At 35.0% G+C, this 23,595-nt stretch overlaps 2 protein-coding genes and 1 long non-coding RNA gene across 9 annotated transcripts in view; 1 reads left to right on the top strand and 2 right to left on the bottom strand.

Moving 5' to 3' along the window:
* Positions 1-2,162: 2,162 nt before the first annotated feature.
* LOC129744951 (neurotrimin-like) overlaps positions 2,163-23,595 on the bottom strand; it is a 148,062-nt gene continuing 126,629 nt past the window's right edge. For all 7 annotated transcript variants that reach the window (XM_055737739.1, XM_055737746.1, XM_055737742.1 and 4 more), the window contains 2 exons: positions 3,276-3,356; positions 2,163-3,134 (listed from right to left, as the gene is read on the bottom strand). In XM_055737739.1, coding sequence (XP_055593714.1) covers positions 2,995-3,134; positions 3,276-3,356 — 221 coding nt within the window. In that variant the 3' untranslated portion in view covers positions 2,163-2,994. The remainder of the gene's footprint in view (positions 3,135-3,275; positions 3,357-23,595) is intronic.
* On the top strand, positions 8,975-10,157 carry LOC129744952 (uncharacterized). Its single transcript, XR_008737042.1, has 4 exons — positions 8,975-9,114; positions 9,176-9,317; positions 9,652-9,746; positions 9,932-10,157. It is a non-coding gene; the product is annotated as an uncharacterized LOC129744952 (long non-coding RNA).
* On the bottom strand, positions 10,551-12,997 carry LOC129744950 (uncharacterized). Its single transcript, XM_055737738.1, has 3 exons — positions 11,560-12,997; positions 11,186-11,493; positions 10,551-11,121 (listed from the first exon to the last, which is right to left on the bottom strand). The coding sequence occupies exons 1-3, from the start codon at positions 12,080-12,082 to the stop codon at positions 10,606-10,608; spliced, it is 1,347 nt and encodes a 448-aa protein (XP_055593713.1). The 5' UTR covers positions 12,083-12,997; the 3' UTR covers positions 10,551-10,605.

Raw genomic sequence — 23,595 nt, 5'->3', positions numbered from 1 at the left:
TTCTAAATTACTACAAATTTGCACGATCTAAATTGAAAAAAAAATCATATTGAGCAAGGAAAATGATATTTCAACCACTGACCATACTGACTGGACACTCGATTTCGTTGGTTGGATAATTTTTCTAACAGTACGCAATATCGATTCCAGAGTGCGCATCGATCGATTTTAGAAATGCTATCCCAGTTAGAAAGTGCCATGCAACTTTAAAAAAAAGGCAATTTCTACGATAAAATCGTGCTAAACAGGTTAATTTTTTTGTCAGTTTTGCAAACCTACAATCTTTGACAAAAAAAATAGCCTGAAATGATTGAATTTGTGCTCTAAGTGTCATGTCAGTGTGATAGGTGACCTTGAAGGCTTAGTCTTAAATTTTTTTTTCTTAAATCTGGTTAACACTAGGAATTTGATACAAACATGTTTTTCCTATTGAAAACTTAGTGTAATAGTGAAAAACGCCAAAGAATCTATAAAACCAATAATGAAACGGAATGAATCTGTATGTTCTATTTTGCAACACTTATCATTTAGAACCTCCGTTTCGGATACTGTTTAAGGTAGCAAAATCATCAGCAAAGAAATGACATATTATTAAACAAATGAATAGTTATCTGAAAATTTACGATGTTCGATGAATAACAGTCTAGCTAACTAACTTCTACGGATAGTGAGAAATCTTTATCAATTATTTCAAATTTTTGCAGCTAGAATCAGATCGGTTTTTCGGTTAAAGTACTTTGTTTTTGGGTCTTTGGTTTGCTTATTGAGTTTTTGACGCATTAAAAAAGTTTGAAATATTTTGCAATACCAGGTACTACTTTAAATTAAATAATACCATATTGATAAGAATTCATACGCAGTAGAGGATTAAGATCTCCATGTTGAAATCTTCATTTTAAATTTTCCCGGAATCCCGGGAATTCCCGGGAAAAGGATCGTCAGATTTCCCGATTCCTGCGAACGCCAAAATGGCCGGGAAATGGACACTCTATTTATTATCTATACTATAGTTATAAAATAACGGTTTCAAATCTCTTGCAGTGTAGATATCTTATGGAAGCCAATCTAAGCAAGAATTCTGTGAAGGAAACAGAACAAAATTTGCTTTCAGTTCTTGCAAAATGATCGTTTTCCTTAGAGGGCTGAGTCTACCCCCAGTTCCCCTACTTTAAAATTAGCGATCCCCATTACCAAAGTCATAAGGTTTTTCATGATTCAGTCTTAGAAAACCTATCCCAAAGGTATTTAAATTAAATAAGTAAAATTTATGAAATCTGTAAAAAAATTCTAGAAATAAAAATGTTAACTTGCTCAAATTGCATATCTCAATACAATATTCCATACGGAACTTAAAATGAAAAAATAACCATTTATAGACAAAAAATTAAGGCTTGGCGACAAAACTTTAACAAATTGAGGAATTTTTTTTCAAAATGGGCACAGAAAAAATCGCTATGGTTAAGCTCTACGAAACTTTTAAATGGAAATGATAACAAAAAATACCATCGCATCGGTTCAAAAAATAGGTTTTCTTAGAAAACGGTTCAAATCTTTATACGGACCATAGAAAAAGTTTCAAAATTTTTCGTTTTCATTAAATAAAAGGGAAGTTTTTGTAAAATAGAATATTCGCTAAACATTTCAAATCAATTCAAACATTTCAAATATTGAAAAATGATCAAAATTTAGTGATGAACCTATTCCATTTTGGCTGGTTTAATCACTTTAAATTAAAAAAAGTTCATGCAAGTTCATGAATTTGTTTTATGTATCCTTTTTTAGTTCTGTTTTCGACAAAAATTTGTCATTTAAAAAAAATACGTTAAGTTCAGCAAACTATTATTATTGAATATTTATTTGAATGCAGCCCGCCGAAAGAATTTCAATTAAAAATTGGCCCGTTGCTTCAAAAGGTTGCTCACCCCTTGTGTATATGAATTTAATCGAATATGAAAAATTGACTTTGTTATGGACAGGCGCGTTGAATGAGACATATATAGATGATCGCGATTAACGTTAGCACAACAAATTCAACAGAAGTTCCCAACAAAAAGGCGTATAATTTCGCAAACACAAAAAATAAACCTTTTGAAAGCTGGATAGATTCAATTTTGATTTAAGGCTTTCGGGGTTTTCTGCTTAATTTACGCAACACAATCGTCTGTTTTACATTAAAACTTGATTCTTTTTGTGCTCATCCAGGATCTTCCTAATATTTTAATCTTTCTAATGTACATTCACAAGCTTTTCAATTCTGTAGCATTTTTTCGGGAAGCTTTCATTGGATTAAACTGTTTAGGAATATATTCCAGCTCGGAACACACATCCTGTACAATTGCATTGGTTCAGTAATCATAGAGCATAGTTTCAACATCTTGGAAAATATTTCAGTACACTTCGCTTGCTCTATTTGTACGAAAAACTAATTTTATGGATAAAAGTTGATTTTCATGTTTACAGAATCTTAATTCTCGTTTATTGCTTTGAATAGAACGAACCTGTTAATAAATATGGTGATTTTGAACTCACTAATATAATTGAAAAACAGAAAAATAGGAATCAAACAAATCTCAATCTTACTCAGTATACATATCTATGCTCTCGTTTACCAATATTCTGATTATACATTTTCACATGATGTCTCAAGTCTTCGGTATTGGTTACAGCTTCTTTCATTTTAGCTTTGCAATATTATGATCAATTCCCTGCTATAGTAAATATCAGCATATATATCTTATTTTTGAATATTTTACTTATAACATTCCAATAACCTAACGATATGTTTCATTGTTTTGCTTTCTGTTTCGCTTTATTTGCTATATACACATTAAATAATTTCTTATCTGTCCTAACGTAGGTATATGTATAATTTAGCTAAGTCGTACAAGCACTCTCGTTCCCATTCTCAACTTTCTCAATTACTAGAAACAACTACTTATCAGTAAGTAACCTTATTCTTTCGTTCACTTCGCGCAAACCTATTCATTACAAGCGTCATACTGTCGGTAGCAAAGCGAGGCAAAGCAGAGTCAACGGCACCAGAAACCATCGGCCGGAAAATGCTGGGACCAGTCGATTGGAGTTGGAATTTGCTATTTCGTAGCTTTCGTCATTCCGGCCATTGAGAATCAAATCTAAAAACAGGAAAGGCAGAATGTGATTATTCGGTGCATACAAGGAAAAAATCTTGACCTATAAACCACTCAACACGCGAATCTTGAATGAGTGTCGGGTGATTAGGCTGTCGATACTGGGGAAAAAAAAAGGTTTCTTACCTTTTCTTTTGCTGGTGCTTTCCGGATCATCCTCGATAACATCATTTGTTTCGTAGAATGTATGCATTTTCCGAGTTTTATCTAGAAATATAAAAAAATACTCTATGAGTAAAAATTGATAATTTTCCATTTTAATCATTTATTTCAAATTATACATAGGGCATACAAAAGAATTTCTAAGATTTGATTTTTGAATATGAATTTGAAATTTTGTATAATTATTCTTAACCTGAATCTGAATCTCAACACTAAATAGACAAATATGTAGATAGTTAATTTTTCAAATAAGTTCAACTGCCTCAGGTATTTGTGGAACTTTTTTTTAAATAAACATATAACAATATAGCTATGAGTCAGTCTTAATATGTTTCAAAATTTAGGAAAAATGTTTTAAGTGCTTAAAAACTACAACCTTAGAGGTACGGAAAACTTGGTTTTAAGCCCCTGTGGTTATGCAATTTTGGAAACAAACAATGTTTAACAATTTTCCTCAACGATAAAGTTTTTCCTAGAACAAAAGTTATTAAATTAAACTAAACTTCTGTGATTTCTTCGTATATTAAAAATTGGTTTTTTGAGTCTCTTATGGAATTTTGGAAACATATTCAGATGGATGATGCTCCTAAATCGTGATTTGATGACGTGTCCAACTAATGTGTTTACGAGCTCAACTCTGTCTTTCGCACACATGAACCCCAAAATTTCGCATGTTCGTATTTTCCTTTATTTCCGGATTTGTTTTGCTTACATTCGTAAACAACTCCCAAGTGGGTTTTGAACCGTGGCCCCCTTGTATGACATCACCCCAACTTGGTGGCAGGAATTATGCCTGCCACCACCTCCACCATACCACCCACTCACTGTCTTTGGCCACGTCACATGCGCTCGGTTGTAGGTTGCTCGATGCCGTGTCGTGAGTCCTGGCGGGTGGTAATGAGCCAAACCGGCGACGTATTGTTAGCAGGGCTGTAACAAGCTTTGTTGTGGTGCGTGTCGTTAAACGCTGCTGCTGAAATCTGGGAATCCAATTGTTGAGCCAGGCTTTCTTTCATTGTCGAAATTTTGGCTACCGTTGGGGTGCTGAGCTCTGGCCAGTTTTAAGAAGTTGACCGCTTTGAAAGACTGGCAGTTTTCATTATCTATCTATATTCTCTTGAAACTTAGGGAAATTGAAGTAGGGGAAAGACGGGGACAAAGGACACTTTCAATATTTTGGTAATATACTTCGAAGGTATCGACGTTTTTCGTCGATAACTTCGAAGTATAAACACTGACCACACTGACTGGACACTCAATTCCACTTTTTGACTAATCCAAGATGGCTTCTTTTTATAGGGAGCAATGTCGACACCAGAGGCGCATCCATGGTTATTTTGACATTGGTTGTCATTTGTTTCCTAAAATTTCCGTTACCCGTGTGAGCGATAAACATAAACAAAGTATCTTCAGTATTTGCAGTGATTTTATAATACGAATTACATTGCCATGGGTCGTCAATGTGAGTATTCTGGCTGTTCAAATAGCGAAGGAGTGAATGTGTCGTGCAGCTTCCACAGTTTTCCTCAGGACTACGAAAGGTAATTATTGTTAATGTTATATTCGAGTTATTATTTCTAAATAGTAACTGCATCATCAGCTGTCTCCGCTGGATTCTTGCTTGTGGATCAAGCGAGCTTCAAGAGTGTTTTAATTCGGGAGGAATTGTCAGCAGAAAGCGAATTTGTTCGTTGCACTTCCTGAATAGTTCGTACAAAAATCCATCATGTAAGGATCGAGGGTAAGTATTAAATTTTACTGTACGACTACATAATTTTATACAGCGATGTGGTTTTAGTTTGTTGGCTGGGGCTGTGCCCATTGAATCGACGCCTTTCATACTGGAGGAACTAATTGAATGTTCGGAAAACTCAGAGAATGCTTTCGAAACTTCATTTGAATCCGTTGAATATTTAGAAGCGGCTGACGGCTCTTCAGAACATATTAATGGCGACGATACATCACCTGATGAGAACACACACCAGGATCGAGGGTGAGTTTTAATTTTTATTGTAAATTTTCAAACATTAACTAGTTATGCGGTTTTAGTTTGTTGGCAGACACTGTGCCCGTAAAACCCGCATCCTGGATGCAAGAAAATACGAACGAAGAATACGAAGCGATTGAATTCTTAGGAAACGAAAATCCATACGAAAATAATTCGGATGTATACGAGTCCATTGAATATTTAGATACGGACGAAGTTACTAAAGACTCTTATCGCGTCGAATCATCTCCAGATTACAAATCGCTCTATTTGGCCGAGAAAAACAAAAATAATTTTCTCGAAAAATGTTTGCAAGAATCAAAAAAAAAGTTATATTATTCTAACAGGGTCAACAAACGCAAACAAAAATCACTTAGCGTTAAAAAAAATCAAATAGATATGTTGAGAAAAAATCTGAAAAAGCTTAGAGCTCAGAAAATTGAAGATGAAAAAATTTTGCATATCGTCAAAAAAAATAAAGTGCTGTACAACTCCTTGATGAACTTGAAACGCAAGCCAAATGGTCGGAGATACATTTCAGAGGCAAAAAGAATTGCGGTGGGATCCTATTTGGCTGGACCTGCCTCATATCGTTATTTGGCTAGTAGTAACACGTTGGCCCTGCCAAGCAAAAAAACCGTTTATCGATGTAACGCAAATGTTGCGGTAGCCGCAGGACTAAACAACGACATCCTTAAACGGCTGGCTGAAAAAGTTTCACCATTCTCTAAGCATGAAAGAGCCGTGTCCATTGTTATAGATAGAATGTCGATAAAAGCGGAATTACACTACAATGCCAAAAGTGACACGTTCACAGGGTTTCCTGATACCGTTTGCCTAAAACGTTTCGAAAAAAAACAATCCTTCTATTCTTGCTACTGAAGCAGTAGCTATAATGGTCTGCGGGATAAATAAGCTTGATGCTTCGCGATGGGTGCCTTCAACGTCAACGGCTAGAAGAAAAAAAGGATTGAAAAGATTCAAACAAGTAAAAAAATTTTTTCCATACAATTGCGTTCCATGTGACCATGTCTAAGCGTTTATTTCTCTTATTTCAGGCTGTTGGGTATGTGTTAGCTCATAACACTCTTGGAAGTACCGCCCAATTCAAACTGATTGAAGAAACAGTTAGGGCTTTGAGACTTTGCGGATTGTATCCTTCAGCCCTTATAATGGACCAATGTTCAACTAACGTGAAGATGGCGAGAGAAGCTGGCGCATCACTTCATAGATCGGTGGTGAATATTGATGGAAAAGATTTATCAATAATGTTCGACACCCCACATTTACTTAAAAACGCCAAAAGTAATTTGCAACGACACAATGCAATGATTAACGGTGAAATAGCATCGTTCAAGTTTATTGAAAAACTTTATGACATTGATAAAACACAAACTCCTAGATTAGCTCCGAAACTGAGCGAAAAATGCGTTCGAATAGCGCCTTTCACATCAATGAACGTTGCACAAGCTACTAGAACACTCAGTGTTTCAGTAGCAAACGCGATTGAATACTTAGTGGACATTGAAAAGCTTCCACATGACGCAACCCCAACTGCCTATTTTGCCCGGTTTTTTGACACACTGTTTGATAGTTTCAACTCCAAGACAGTTTCAAGTATATCGAAGGTATGCTAATATACAGTCAATAATTTAACCTGACCTTAAACATGGCACTATTTATATTGTTAACAAATGTGTTCTAGCCTTATCGAAATGCCCTAAAAGAAAACTCCTGCCACTGGGATTTTTTTGAAAGTGCTTTGAGCATTTTACAAACTTTGTTTTTTACTACAAATGAATGTTCGGACGTTAATGAGGTAATTAGCATATTTGGGTCCAATGGAAGTTTTGGCCGCTAACCCGAAACTTCCGGTAGAAAAAAAAACTTACTTTAAAAAGACACCCAATAAGGTTATAGCAAATCATTAAATTATCTAAATTTTTTTTTACAATTACAGGCACTAAGAGAAGCTTACAAACTCACAATAAAACAAAGAAAACCGAATTTCATCGATGGCTTCATCCAGAATATTCGAGCAGTACACTGGCTGTTCGATAAAATGAAAGACGAGTTCAGTACTGAGTTTTTATTCACAAATTTGCTAAATCAAGACCCTTTAGAAAACTTTTTTTCTGAACAAAGGCGTCGATTGGGGCATAACGACACACCAAATGCGTATCAATTTGCGATAGCTTTCAAATACAACGCAATTTCGAATAACGCTAAACTATGTAATGATTCCAACTGTGAAAATGATGATGCGCTCGCATTAATTGAAGATTCTAATCTTGAAACATCGGCACGATCAAAAAGCAAGCAAGCTTTCCAATATAAGTGTAAGCCTCTTATTACAACGGAAGCCAGCTTCAGTACATATCAACTAAACGGCCTTTGCTATATATTGGGAGCTTCAGCCAGAAAACTGCGCCATGAGCAATGTCGCAAACGCATGCTCGCTGAGCGAGACTCGTGCGATTTACAGAAAGAAGTTTACAAGTTTTGTAAAGTTAAAAATGCTGCCCATATGCCAAATAACAAGCTTTTTGAGCTAGGCCTTCTTATATTTAGTGCGTACTCTCAAAAATTTGAAAAATTTCTCTACCAAAATCGGCGATACTGCAAATCGAGGCTGAAGGAATATATTGCCTATGATGAATTTAATGGATTCCTTTGTAGACAATGTTTTGATTTGCTCGTTGACAAGGTGTTCAATACACTAATAAATTGTTTCGTGAAAAAAATGAACCTAGAAAACAAAATCAAAACGCAAAAAAAACGAAATCGTAAAGCGAGACGTACGAATTTGCCAGTATAATTATGTTATTATAATACATGTTTTATAAATCTTCCTATTATTGTTATGTTCTCTTTATAAAATAATCAATAACTGTGGGTTGAACTAATCTGTTTCAATATACATATATCATGCGATAAATTGGTTTCTGATATTCATTTCTGATTATACTTTTGCCCTTAATCTAACTTTCTAACTAGTACAGCAATTCCAATAAGACAGTTTCTTTATCTTCACAACAGAAGGAACTCATGCAGCTTTTTAATTGGAATCGACATGGGGTGTCTTAGCGTCCTATTCCTTCCATTTCCGCTTGGCAATACTTCTCCGTGCATTTGGTTCTGAATCCGGCAATCTGTTGGCAGCGATTTGTTTTAAGACAGCCGAAATATAGGCACACTTTTCTGCACTTCGTGTGGTTTCGTTAGCTTCCAAACAGTTCGCCGCACTGATTGACCATCGATACTGCGCGACCACGAACTGAGTCCTCGATCTTTATTTGAAGAGCGACAAAAGCATTTATTCAGCTTCAGCACTAGCGCTTGCCATTCTCAACTGGTGACATACACATAATTGGTGTATATTGCATTGTTATCCCAGCCTGGTTCCCGTTTTTAGTTCCAGTTGTAACGAAGAGTGTCGCCGTCTCCCGACAGAACTAATTTGCTTAGCGTCTGTTCACTTCTTCATATGAATAGTAGTAGACAGTGCTTGAAAAAGTCAAGCTCATTTACCGCAAATCGGCTTGAATGAGACAAAAAAGCTATCACTATCTTCTATTTCGACTGACGACGAAATGAACTCAAATTGTCTCCGATGAACTTTATGTTGAGCGTGAATGTGTTTGTTTTGTTTTCTCTATCGCTTCACACTCATTCGTTCCCCAAAGTCATGGCAGTAATCGACCATCAACAACTCATTCAGTTCGATTGAAAACGAATGACTGGCCCTAGTAGGCCAGCTGCCGACTGATGTTTGTTTTCATTAATTTTCGCAAAAACAAGGACAAACCGGATAAGGTAACTAACAAATCAAAATATCTGCTTTGAACTGCATACACCCATTGAACTTTGTTTTCAGAAAACAGTCCATATAAGAAGCTGGGAAGCGGAATCTAAACGAGTGTTTTTTCGGCAACAGATACGCGAAATACTTTTGGTGGCGTACGAATTGTGTTAAGAGTACCTTGTGCGAAAATCAATAAAGCTGTCAGGAATTGAAGGTAAGTGTAATCCCCACTGTCGAAGCAAATATTTATTTTCGTTTTTGCAAAATAAACCTATACTGTTTGAGGTTACGAATTCAGTTTCGACTGTTTATGGACTAAATCTGGATACTAGTTTAAAGAATGCATTTTCAAAATTCTGTTTAATTTTAGAAGTCTCCATTCCAATTTTCTCGGAAATATGGGGCGATAAATTGGAAAAATCTTTTTATTGACATTTGCTGTTCTTTAGTTTAGAATTTATTTTGGAGAACATATTGAAAGTTAATTATAGTACCGCGAAAATATATATTCTTGAGTATGACAATATTTTTTTCCGATGTTTTTGCAGATCGCCAAGCAGAAATGGAAAAAAAGTGGAATGAAAAGGTCAAAGATTAAATTTGCACGGACCTTATTGTCTCCTTGCTGGATGTGTTTGAACGGGTGAGTATTTTTTGTATTAAGTTTTACTGTCATCCTTGCATTAGTCTTCAAGGTTTAAGGATATGTTGAAATCATACACAAGAAGTGAAGAATAAATGAAAATGTTATTTCTTTTTTCACTGGAATATATTCATAAGTGGTTGTTTGAATGAACTAATGATGAGTTTTTCCCATCTACTTCACAGTAAATTTCTTCCTGAACCGCATTCATCACATGACGGGCAGCTGGACCGCCGTGACTATTACGGAAGAGTCGATTCGAACGAGAACCCAGGCCAAGAGGAGGAAGATAAACAGCATACTTTGGTTTTCTTAGCAGTAGTGTTTGGATCACAAAATGCATGAGTTTTAGTACGACTATTTATTTACATGGTTTGAGTACGAATAAAAGTAAACATGACACGAATGAAATGACATGGTTAAGATTGAATAAAAAAAGAAAAATAATGGATAATTAATGATCTAGTTCAACTTCAATTTAACTGTTCAAAGGCCATCGTTAGGATCATTGAATCATTGAACAAAAACATTATGTATTTAGTGAAGATATTTATTTCTTATAATGAATCAAAATTACAGTGCTTTTTACTTGCTAACATCTAGAATGCAAAATCAAAAACGTGTTTTTCTACTCCAGGACAAATATAGCTAATAAAACTATCTGGAATATGTTGATCAATAAAAAAACGAAACGACTTAAAAAGAATCATATTTAGTTTCGTGATGAAAATATAATGGATATTATGAACAACATAATGGTCTTTTAAGGTAACATATGTACATAACATAGAAAAATAAGCTTCAACTGACTCAGTGGTAGTTTCCATAGTTAAAAAATGACAAAAAGGTAGAAATAGTCTTAGACCTCAACCTGAACATCAGATTCCTTCGAATGATCTTTCCAATCGTAGAGATCAGGTAAAATCTTTTCGTACACATCCTTGTTCAGCTTTATAAGAAGAATATTTGAAAGGGTATCTTCTGCGAGTTCAGTACGACGTTCGGAAAGTACGAGACCGAGTGCACTGAATGATCTTTCTACAGTAACCTGATTTGAGGGAACCGCCAATACGACCATTGCGACTTGGTAAAGTTCTGGATGAGTGTGCTTGCGATTCAACCAATGTTGAAACGGATTGAACATCATGTTCTGACGAGGTTCTACGTCTAGCGCCTTCAGCTGTTTAAAAAACGTCGATTGAGCTGAGCTGGATTCTGCGGATGGTCCAGGAGTGCCTCCAAACATACTAGTAAAAAATTCATCGAAATTATTATGTTTGGGTAGTGAAGCTGTTTCAGACTTGGTATCAATCAATTGCGAGCTTTTCGAGGGTTCGAGTTTTTTGATTCGATCAAAAGTATCTATGATGGTCTCCTGCAATATTAAATAAAAAGAAAATTAACAAAACTACAAATGTATTGTGCATAAAGATACCTACTTGAATTCGCACTTTCTCGTCGTTTGTAAACACTTTAGACCCAAAATAGTTGAACCTTGGGTCCAGATATAAGGCCATTCGAAATGCCCATGAATCTCGAAGAGAAGCAAGTCGCGTTTTTAGAGCACGACTGAGCTCAGGTACAAAAGCATTGTTTTCAATATTTTGAACTTCGTTCATTGCAATTAACCAATTCATATAGAAATCGGATAGTGACATATGTTCCGATTGCATTTTTTTTGTGCATATATAAATTGGCCGAAATGCTTGAACATAATCATTAATAAAATCCCAATTATTTGACAGATCTGTAAGGTTGATAATTAAGTATTTATCAAAAACGAGTCAGCAAGTTTATACGATCAAAAACCTACCAAGCTCCGGAAATTGTGTTCCGAGTTCGATAAAGAAATCCTTTTGCTTTATGAAACTCTCCATCATCTGGAATATGCCGCCCCACCGGGTTTGGCACCACACAGGAGGGTAGCTGGCTTGACGATATTCAAAATAGTTTTTGTATCGCGTTAGCTTACATTTTTTCGCAATATCTGTTACCTCCTTTACACTCGGATTGCTTTTCTTTACTACGTCTATTACAACCAACTGTAAAGAATGGACGGCACATCGGACGAGGTTAAGCCTTTCCTGGAAGGCTTCTTCTAACTCCTCCGTGTAATCACACTGTTCGGTGTTATCCGCCTCCTCTTCGGTGTCGAAATCGTCGCGCAAAGTTAGCTGAAGTTCTTCTTTGAGCTTCCTAACGGCAGCCAACATATTGGCACCGTTGTCAGATGTCACAGAAAAAATCTGATGAATCGTGACTCCATATGTACCAAGGACTTCTAACATTTTCGTCTTCAGTAAAGTAGCTGTTTGGCTTCCTTTCACTTCGAGCATGGCTAGAAAACGGTGAAATCATGTTAATTTGTGCAAATGGAGACAACATAGAACAACTTACCCAAGGTTCGCACTACTACCTTTTCTTGCAACACGTATTGAACGTTTACGCCCAAAATGTGTCTATGGAAGCGAGATGCCGAGTCTACTTTTATAGAAATTAACTTGTTTTCCATTTCTTCGCCTATCTGTTGCCGGATTTTGGTAGCAATACATTGAAGATGTGTTTTCATGTTAGCGGAGTTTATTTTACATCCAACTGCTGTGCCGATCGGGTCAAGGAGCTGACGTAATGCTTCCCACCCAAAGCAAGAAACAGGCAACTGATGGTATGTCACCAATTTAATCGAGGAATCCAGCAATAGTTGCTTATCGATTGCGATCGGCCTTTTGGCAATGACTCTTGGTCTTTTAGGTATAGGAATTTCGTCCTTAGTGAGACCTTTTTCGTTTGCCTTCTCGGCATGTAGCGTTCGGAAATGGCGAACGAAATTTCCAATGTCGTATTTATGCTGTGTATACTTACAACCACTTTTGGGATCTATTCCGCAAATCGCTTTTTCACCGTCTCGGATGATAAATTCCGCAGCAATATCCGTGAAGCACCTTCTTGTAGCACTGCGCCTTTTTGCTACACCTGGCACCGCCAAATTTTCTTCAGCCATTATCAGCACAAAATACCGAAACCTTTTCTAAACGAAATTCACTCATCAACAAAATGACTGTCTTTTCAACAAAGGTCACATTCACGGGCTCGAGATTGAAGTGAATGTCGAAGGCATTGAAAGAGAGAGTGAGCGAATGAATATAGAAAACGCTCTCATTCAGTGAGAGATTTTTGACAGATCGGAGCCAATCATGAAACCGGGAGCTAAATACACTGAATGGTTGATAATTTCAAATTCATGCAGGAGTGTCAACAGTTTTAAGCACTGGTAGTAGAACACATTAGGATTATCTGAAAAAAAAAAAAATTAGGTGAGAACTAATGATACTCAATCTCTCGAAGGCACCTTCGAAGAGCCTTCCTCTGAGCTTATGGGAGGAATTCTTCAAATACCGGTCACAGTCATATATCATTAAACATCGGAAATATTTTCACCGGTTACTTGCTGGAGATACTTAAAAAGCGTACATACCTTAATTTTTAGTTCCTAATCCGCAAGTAAACAATTTATCTACAGGCGATATTCCCATATATTTTTGAAGACGGAAAAGTAGATTGCCGGATGCGGGACAGAATTTGAATGCAATCAGCATTGTCACTCCGGGGAAAATAAACCATCCCTGGGATATTGATGATCACTTTTTTTGTCTGTTCAGCAGCAAAGAGCTCAGCATCAGCAATGTCCACACATGCAGCTGGATCTTCAGATGATGGACCGCCAGTTGGTAATGTTTTAACAGTCTAATCTATATATATAAAAATGAATGTTTGTCTGTCTGTCTGTTCCCTATAGACTCGGAAACTACTGAACCGATCATCGTCAAAATTAGTATCTGAGGGTTTTTGGGGCCAGAGATGGTTTCTATAATAGTTAAAACCCCATCCGACTCAAGGGAGAGAGGGCCCCTATACAAAGTTTGTAGTTTTTCGAACCAGATTAAAGTCATGACATCCATTTTCTCGAGATTTTTTTTCCTTTGGGCGGTTTGTTTTTCGTCTCCATGGTCGAGGCGTCGCGCGCCAACGTCGCGAGAGGATAGTAACCATGGCATAGCATACTGATCAGTGGGAATATTTTGGCGCGTATTTCTCAACCAAGCATATTTTCAATGCAAGGGATGGCCACATGAAGCCTTGATGTGATTTTTTTCTACTTGATTCCCGGCTCATAGACATTTTGCCGATCGAATAAAACATACCTATACTTTTTTTTGCCAAAATCTGAAATTGAAAAGACATGGCATTCATTTTTAGAGATTTTCTTTTCTTTGAGGGGTTTGTTTTTCGTCTCAATGGCCAAGCAAATGTCGTCGCAAGTGGATAGTAACCAAAGCATAGTAACATACCAAAGCATGTTCATTGATCGCTGGAAAAATTTCACAATTAGGCGCCTGTTTCTCAACCAAGTACCTACCTTTATTTCTTATGCACGTGGGGGCGATATGCAACCTAGATGTGTTTTTTCTTGCTTTATTGTACACAGCACGTGGAAATAAATGACGCCTAGATGTGACACGGATTGGTATTTTATCAATCGAATCAAAAGCAATTGAAAGATTTGCAAAAATACTTCCATATTTGTTGTCCAGATAGCATTTGTTGTCTAAAAAATATAAATTTAGCTCTGATGCTAATGAAATAATGGTATGACACTTTGCGGACAGTTGAAAAAAAAACTGAAAGTAAAGAATTTACATACAATTTTTTAACCCATTTTTCCTACAAGGTTATTTTTGAATCATATTGATAACAGAAATATTAATAAGATGTTTTCTACAGAGGTAGATCGGAATGTTGAACATGTAAAAATGTACTTAATTGAAAAAGAAGATCAAAAACTGCGATCCGACACATTAACTGATCAAGAGCCTTTTTTTTAAATTAGATAAAATAGGACTGACGTGTTCATTAGTGAAAGGTATCTGTGAAATAAACTGATTCTTATTGACCAAAAGTGAGGGAATTCATTTTTCAAAAGAATTTTCACTCAAGGAACACTAGAGCATGTTCAAATGTTCAACCTTTCTCTGTTACAAAAAAATAAAAAATTATGTTTATTGTTACTTCGGCCAAAATACACAACTGAAACGAATTTAGAAATGAAAAAGGGAGCTATTTATTTTAAATAATCCTGAAAAAAAACATCTTATTTTTTGCTTAAACATACCAATTCAAGTACGTACTTAACATGAAAAGTGTGTTTGTGTTACATGGCTGCATAAAAGAGACTTTTGATCCGCTTCTTTTTTGAAAAGTGAGACTTAAGAACTGATATTCAACTGAAAGCAAAATTTTTATGAGAAATTTTTAGCATACTTTTAAAGTGTTAAAAACAACTCCCTCCTGTCAACTTACACGGTGGGGCAAGGGCAAACGTCGAACTTTTATGAAAATAAACCAACATTCATCGAAAATCATCTTCAAAATGATTCAATATGTTGGAGAGACCAGAAGGGGTATTCCAAATGCTGAAACTGAAACGGATATTTAAAATTCTTGAATGTCTTTGTAAATGAAGGTTATTTGCTTTGAACAGCATTCGTTAAAAGTGGAATAACAAACATAAATTTATACTGCTGGAATACTGCAGATATATCAATGAAACTTGATAAAACAAACAAACAGATATACGTATTAAATCCATTTTGAAGCCATTACTCTGACGCATCTAAAAATAAGCTTTGCATTTACACTTACCCCAATACACGGGACAAATGTAAACTTAGAAATTTGTTTTTGCCAACATTTTTGAATATTTGACTTTCAAAGAGAAAATAAAAAACGCGGAGAAATTATTAACTGCTGCACTGCAACTGATATTTTTTGCTTTAATAAATTTATTTAAAAAAAAAATGAAAATCGCACTGTATAAAATCGATAATTTTCAAACCATGATAAGTGTTGTTTACTCAAAAATAGATGTAACAAATGTTTTTATGGAAGTTCGTAACTTCCCACTTTGGGAAAAAAGGTGGAAAATCCATAAATATTGACATTATTTGAGTCATTATGAAGCTTTAAGAACAGAGTACAAATTTCAGATCTTGAAAAACAAGTTTAGAGATCAAGCTTCAGTAAATAATATATACCATCTTTGAATTGCAATACGAAACTCCAGCTGCAGCTCTCATTTCAAATTTGTTGGTTCTAAACCATGATGAGGTTTGATTTAAAAATAATTCTTACAAAAATCTAAATTTTAATAAATTTTCACAAATTACATTTATTTTTGCAAGGTGTAGCAATGCGCACCGGGTCAGCTAGTATTAAAATAAAAACCACCGAAGACTCGATTTCTAAAACTTTGCATTATTCTGTTATTCTTTGCACCGTTTTGTTGTGGTTTGTTGTTGTTTGAATTTGAAATGTCAAATTTCCAATCGGGATGGTGGGAATTTTTCGATTCGCGTTGGTCAAAATAAATTCGAGCAAAGTCGACTGTAGATGGCAATACAGTAGCAACACTGTAAAATTAGTCAAAAATGAAATGAAAAATTGTTCGAAGTGTCATGTCAGTGTGGTCAGTGGTATAAACAATCGCGGTGATAAAACCAAAAATCCAACATATTTTGGAAATTGCAATGTTTTGCATCTTCTAATGATTAGAATAAGTTTGTTTAAGGGTATTAACCATGTTGAGACTCTTTGATGACCAACATCAAGCAAGGCCTCAAATAACAAAAGGTTTTTAAATACTCTACTTGATATAATTTTGGCTACTCAGAAATTTGTCCCAAGATCGCAACATTTTATGTAAATAACAATGTCTTGAATCCCCCAATATCATAGAAAATTATTATTCCGAATGGAATGCACTTTCAAGTTGATCCTAGAGGAATTTTACTTTCAGTTTTGCTGGAAATCTATTAAAAAATTCGTTTACTATTTTGCGCCTTAAGTTAGGCATCAGCGTTGACATTTCTTGGAATATGAGCACGGGCGTTAAAAAGGTGTTAAAGGGTGGAACGACCAAAAAGCGTTTCACTTCAACATACCGTCGTGAGGGCTAACAATGTGTCAAAAACGATATTTTTTTTAATTGTTTTCCTAATAACTTCCGTTATTCAAGTCACACAAAAAAGTAACAATGCATAAATTTTCTCGCATGGTGTGAGTGTGCAAAATTTTGTTGAGGAATTTTAAAAAATGGTATAAGCAAATGATAATTGACCATTTCTCAACCCTTAAGGCCCATTTACACTTCACGAGAAAAAAAAACTGTAAAAAATCATATTTGATCAAGAATCAAAAAACGCGACACAACTAGCATGTATAACATGATGATGGAGTCGATGGGGAATGGTTGAAGGATGAAATTCCAGCCGGACTTGTTCCTTAAAACGGTTTTTATTTCGATTCCCCTGGTTTTCACCACGAAAATTTCTTCATGGCTGAGATATTGGAAACAAAAAAGTTCTATCAGGTTTTAAGGAACGAGTCCTACTGGAATTTCACCTTACAACAATTCCCCATCGATTCCACTATATCACAAAACTTAGATTCGTCGCGTTGTTGAGTTCTTGACGAAATAAGATTCCTTACGTTCTTTTTCCCGTGAAATGTAAATGAGCCTTTAGAGGGGGTGACTGTGGGTCAATAGACCGTTACAAGCTTTGAATGAAAAATCCAAATTTTTAAATTTATAAACCTCCTATGACTTTTTTTGGTTGTTTCACTGCCGAAAATAGCAATAAAAATTTGGAAGCGTTCCATTCAGTCCTTAATAAGAGCAACGATTTTAAATTTTGAATGGAAATTGTTCATTCAAATATCACGAGAGATGTACTAAAAATAGAAAAAATATAACTTAGGGTTTGGAAATTTTGAGCTGCTTTGTCGGTGAGTATAATGAGATCTCGGAGTTTCGAAATTTAAATTTTACGAGAAATAACAATAATAACAATATCAAAAATGCTCAACAAATGAACAAATTTATTTCTAAAACTATTTTCTTAGTCATGTTTGACCATCACACATGCTCGAAAAAAAAATATTATTTCTGATACGATTAAAAAACAAACATTATCAATGTTTCAAATTTAGTGCGATTTCCGGTAAGTCATTAATACATGATTCAAAATGACGATCCTTATTTTGAACTAGAAATTTGTTTTAAAAAAGTTTTGAGCAGAATAGTTTGAAATCAAAGTTTTGGAAACACCAGAAATAGAATGCGAATTGAAATTTCGAATAAAACCAGAATTGGAAGTTCGGACATAAAAATCAGTGCACAGATATAGAATTTATAAAACATAACACCAGATTTGTTTGGGCAAACCATGTCTGGGTAAAAATAAAACGCGTCAACCGAAAAGAGGAATAATTATTTTATTTCGATTTAAAATTAAGTACAACTTATCCCGCTAAATCATTCGTGAAATAACAATTGAATGAATTACTGGCATCATTACAACGGTGCTCAGATGGACACTATACTCAAAGGCGCATCCCTGGAATATTAAGGTGACCAAAACTATTCTGAACGAACAGATTAAAACATAAATTTAACCCAAACGTAAAATTAATTTCAAACCAGGTTTGAAATTACCCATGATGCAAAATTGATGAATAAAATTCCTTTTCTACATTTTCAATGGCAGGGTTAATAAAACAACATGTTAAGTTCATAATTGAAAGCTGACAATGTACGTTGGATAGTGCGTGATTTCTTGAATGATCAATAAGAAACTGATACTGACAGTTTTGATATAAATATTGAAAGCACGAATCATATACCTTCTAATTAAGTTAACATTCAAAATTTAGCATTCAAGTTGATTTAAAATATAAAAAAAGCTAAAAATTTTTTAGTTTTCGAGAGCAGGTTTGGTAGTTTAAAATTTTAAGCTCTGAATTCTTTGTCACCGTCTATTGGAATATTGGGTCCTGAAAAGCACAAAATGTACACAAAACTATGTTTTTCTCATCAAAAATTTAGATTAATAGGCTTCAAATAATTTTTTTTTTCAAAACAAAAAAATTCTCGATTGAAAAACAAAAATAAACTTTTTAAAAATTTAACTGAAAATTCAAATTTTTTTTTAAATTAAATTTTTGAATAATATTTTCCGGTAAAACTATTGAAACCGTAAAATTTGGCTAATTCATTTGAAAATTGAAAAAAAATATGAAGATGATTAAGATAAGTTTTTTTAGCATTCTAGAAGGAAATTTTTTCAATAAATACATATAACCATTTCAAAAACTCATTAAAAAATAAAATTGTTTACTCAAGAAAACAGCATTTTTTTAAATTTGGTAGATTTTGTCGTCCTGAACTCTTATCTTTTGTTACTGATTTTTGGCTTTCTGAGCTTTTCTCTTTTGCCAGATTATGTCTGTCATCTCTAGTTTTGGTGATATGATGTTTATGAGTTTTCAAATGAAGCTGACTTAAGTTTTGAGTAAAATGTGAAGTAAACGAATTCTGATTTTATTATCAATTGAAGAAAAATATTTTGATGAAGAAAATTGAAAATGATCTTTTAAAAAGCTAAACTTCACAGTATTTAAAAACTTGAAAACACATTTTTACTAAATATAATATTACTGACATTACTGAAGAGAGTTTTAAAAAAGGTGTGATTTCTTTGAACAAATTTGTTTAATCCTGAAAAACGATTTGAAATCGCTTCAAAAATATCTTAAATTGAAATTGATTAAAATCTTTCGAATAAAATTGGTTTAAATTCCCGTATATTACAAAATGATGTAAAGAAAACAAACATCTTCTATAACTTTTTTCGGTGAAGTTCAAAGTACTTGCGGTCTTGAGGAAAGTTGATAACTGGTTGAAAACCTTTGTTTCAATTTTTTTAGGTTTAGTCGATACATAAATACAGAAACTCCTTGAATAATTTTTACCTATTTTCAAAAGTTTCTTTAAAAATAAAATCTTATATATAAAAGAAAACTAATTGCATATTTGGATTCAGAGCACCAAAATTTATCATGATAAGTTCTTGAATTCTTGCACCTTGAAATAATGTGAATTTTGTGGCATTGAGTAATTTACCAAAACCCTTTTGAATGTGAATTTCGGCATTGAGAAGTACATGAAAAAAATAATTGAGGCTGGAAACGGTTTCTTGAAGAATATTTCATAAAAGCTTCAAATTTATAATGACTTATTAAATATTAAATAAGGTTATGGATATTAGTTTAATTTATTTACTATTGTGAGTTTTGAACACTTCTCACATAGCTTCCAACTTGCTTCTGTATACAATTATCATCCAATGCATGGATTTTGAATTTAAAGTCGTGGGTTTCGAATTCTTAACATTTATAGTTACACTTCATAATAACCACCCATTCTTAAGGTAAGATTTTTGTGTGTTAAGATTTGAATGTTAGTACAAGATATTTGTGAAATTGCAATTCCAAACTTACAATAAAGAATAAATTGCGATTCGTGAAGGTCATATAGCGCCGTAAAATAGAATGACTTAGTTCTAGAGTGATTGAGGATTAAATTCTACTGGAGGCGAGCCAATTTTCTTGCATGTATGTTTACACTTATTTTTTACACATTTGAGATCAAGAAATTTTCGGTTAATATGGTAGATTCATTTCTTGATCTGAAAATTTTACTTGGGAAAAATCTCCATGGGATGAGGGAAGGTGGGTTAAACTTTTTCTATTTCCAGAACATTTCTGATTGGTTTTCACTTCATAATTGATTCGAGAACGTACATATTCGCTGATTACGACATGTTATAACATATTATTGGTCTCTTTTGGTTGCTCTCAATTGCTACAAAAGGGTACCTACTCTATATTTCATGTAGGATTATTCAATATTCAATTCTTGGACAACATTCAACACTTGACGGTAGCGGGCTGTGTTGTTTTTTCCTTCGTCACAAAGAGTAAGTGCACAAACTCAAGTTCAACTTGATTTGGAAGCTTGTACTACTGTTACAGCAAATCCGGTGCAAACCTCAGAAACCATTCAGACGGCGAGTTGCCAGTTTTACTGAGACTAGTATACCTATTCGTATGTATGTAGTACCACCAACTAAGTCCGTTCAGCTTATGGCATAAGTACGCACCAGAATGTAAAACTGTTTCCTTGCGGGGGGATAAACGTTTTATTGGTCCGGCACGATTACGTCCGGAGATGTGAGAGAGATAAAGTCAAACTGGACTGGCAGGAGGCTAATTCGACGACGACGACGACGACGAACCAGGGATCCGACTGAGTCTTTTTCGAGTTGTTGGCCATCGCCGACGACCGGCTGACCTGCTGCTGAAGCGTAACGGTTCGTTATGTCGCCAGGAATTCCTCTGACGTGTTTGTGTAGGATTCCGGTAGAGGGCAATTTAAAATAAACACAAATCATCAAATTATTTCTGACGCCAGGGAAGTAGTTTGAATTCAAGAAACGAGTTCCTGGGCCCGCAGACGGTAATTTACGTGGATTTTTTTTTTCATCCCTTTCGCTGTTTGATTGTTTTACTGATGACGGTAATAATCGCGTCGTTAGGAGGAGTGCTATAACGGTATCTTGTTTTGGGATGCACGCAATCTAGGCTCGCATTGCATTCTTGGAATTGTTGTTATAAGCGGGAATGTTATTTGACAACTTTGAATGTTGGACTCAAAATCACATTTACGAAAAACCATCGTAAGCTTCAAAATTTCTGATCACACCCAATGAACAAAAGTTATTCGTTCACGAATCGTTTAGTTTATTTGAACCATCCCACCGTTGCGTCACATCATTTGGAAAACCTTTTTGAATTATTTTTGTAATAAACTTTCAGGTCATTAGTCATTAGTCCTGAGGACTATAGAATCGAGTGTTGCGGCCCACACAGTAGTTTTTGACCATTCCATCGATTGGAAAAAGGTCAAATTTAGGAGGTTTGTACGAAAAACATCATATTTGAATGCTTGGGAGTCGATGTTCATCAGCACTACCGAAAAACCGTTGATGAAAGAAAATGATCCGCCGATCATTTCACCTTTCTTCAACCTGATCAATCAAAAATATGCATAATGCGAATTGCGTTCGACGAATACTACATCAAGTATGAAACTGGAGCTGTGATTATCCTTTGTGTAATCAGTCGGACATAGTCCTGTAAATGGGCAATAGATCGCTGTAAAAAATGACTTTTTGCTCCCCAATATATTTTTTCGATGCCTTTTGCGTCAGCAAGCATCAGTGTAACATTTGAGATTATTTGATTGATTCTTGAATTATCGCAACAGTTTTAGTTTTGAATGGAAATTTGTAAGAAGAAGAAATTTTTGCGTATTAAATCATCCAGAAAATTCAAATAAGCTTGAAATGAAGTTTGTTACTTAAAGAAAAGCAGCGGCTAGATCAGCCAAGGCAAGGTACTCTGAGAGTACGGAACCTCAGGGCCGGCTGGCTACTGGGTAACCAAGGACTTAACGGATAAAATACAACAAACCGGGAAACTTCATGTTTCTATGTTCTTATTAACGTTTTAAGTGGCGTGTTGTCTGTGTGTGAGACTTTACAAAAACATGAATTTTCTACAATATAACATTTAATTATATAAACTAAAACAAAAATCAAACAATTTGTAACCAACCGGTTAAAAATTGGTCTTTGATTTTTGGTTTTGACCATTCTTAAGCTTCATTTTTTGCTAACATGACAAGCAGCTAAGTGTGGTACATACCAGTCATGAGAAACGAAAAATAAGAATAAATGGATCGAAAATCCGATCAAAATGATACAAGTTTCGGCTTATATCTGCTGTATCATTCGATATTTAAGGCTAAATTTGGTTTTTAAGTAGCCTAATAGTTCAAGCTTTTCCTTTGGAAACTTTAAATACACAAATTAAACTCTGTATCAGGATTAATTTAGAGAAAAGTTCGAAATCACATATCAAATTCCTACAAAAAAAGTGGTTTTCGCGATGCGCTTGGTAGGATTGTCACTATCACGGACATCTCTTTCGTTTAACATAGCAGGGCGCGCCCAGGAAAGTCATTCTTGTAACAGTTGTAAAATTATATAGTGTTGGAAAAACCTAGTTCAACGAGCAAGCCGTGTTCCAGCAAGATGTCCAGCAAACAGCCGGTTTCGAGCCATTCGGGTCTCAGCCGTTCGGGTTCCAGCCAGCCGAGGACCAGCCAGCCGAGGTCCAGCCAGCCGATGAAATCGATGGCGTCCCGCAAGATGTTCGAGAGGGAGCTTTTCGGAGATACGACGACATGGACATGGAAGACGGCCCTGGTTACGACATTGGCGTAGACGGTAGCGAGGATAATGCTCCTGTGAGGTAAAGTATTGTGGACAAAAGTGTAACAAGGCAATGAAGAAACGATTGAGAATTAGTGAAAAAAAAAGAAAAAAGAGAGGTGAAAAAAAAGTACGAAAGAATAGTTGAAAATGCATTGCACGAATGAAAAAAAAAGAGACAATGAGAGTACTAGTGAAAAAAAAAAAATGTGAAAACAAAGTAATAAATCAGTACATAAATGGAATGAAAGCATGGTAAAAAAAAAGAAAAGTTTAATAAGTTCTCATTGCCTTGCACATCAGTTCTTAAGCAGACAATTAAAAATTGATCGTTTCCAGTAAACCGAAACGGAAGAGTTCAATGTCCAAAGAACTTCAAAGGATTTGTGATGAAAATAAAAAAATTGCGGATAGAGCTTGAGAAGGCACAGGAATCAATTGTATCTCTACAGTCAAGCCTTAAAGCTGTTCAAGATTGTTCGGAAATTGACTTTTCAAGTGCGACTTCAAGTACCCGGAAAATTCCAAGTAGTTGCGAAGGATCACGGCTTTCATCAACTTTAAATCAATTTTCCTTTTCGTCTTTAAATATTCCGGAGTGCAAAGCATCAATGAAT

The sequence above is a fragment of the Uranotaenia lowii genome, chromosome 2, assembly GCF_029784155.1.
Source record: "Uranotaenia lowii strain MFRU-FL chromosome 2, ASM2978415v1, whole genome shotgun sequence".
NCBI lineage: Eukaryota > Metazoa > Arthropoda > Insecta > Diptera > Culicidae > Uranotaenia > Uranotaenia lowii.
This window is presented reverse-complemented; position numbering and strand designations above follow the sequence as displayed.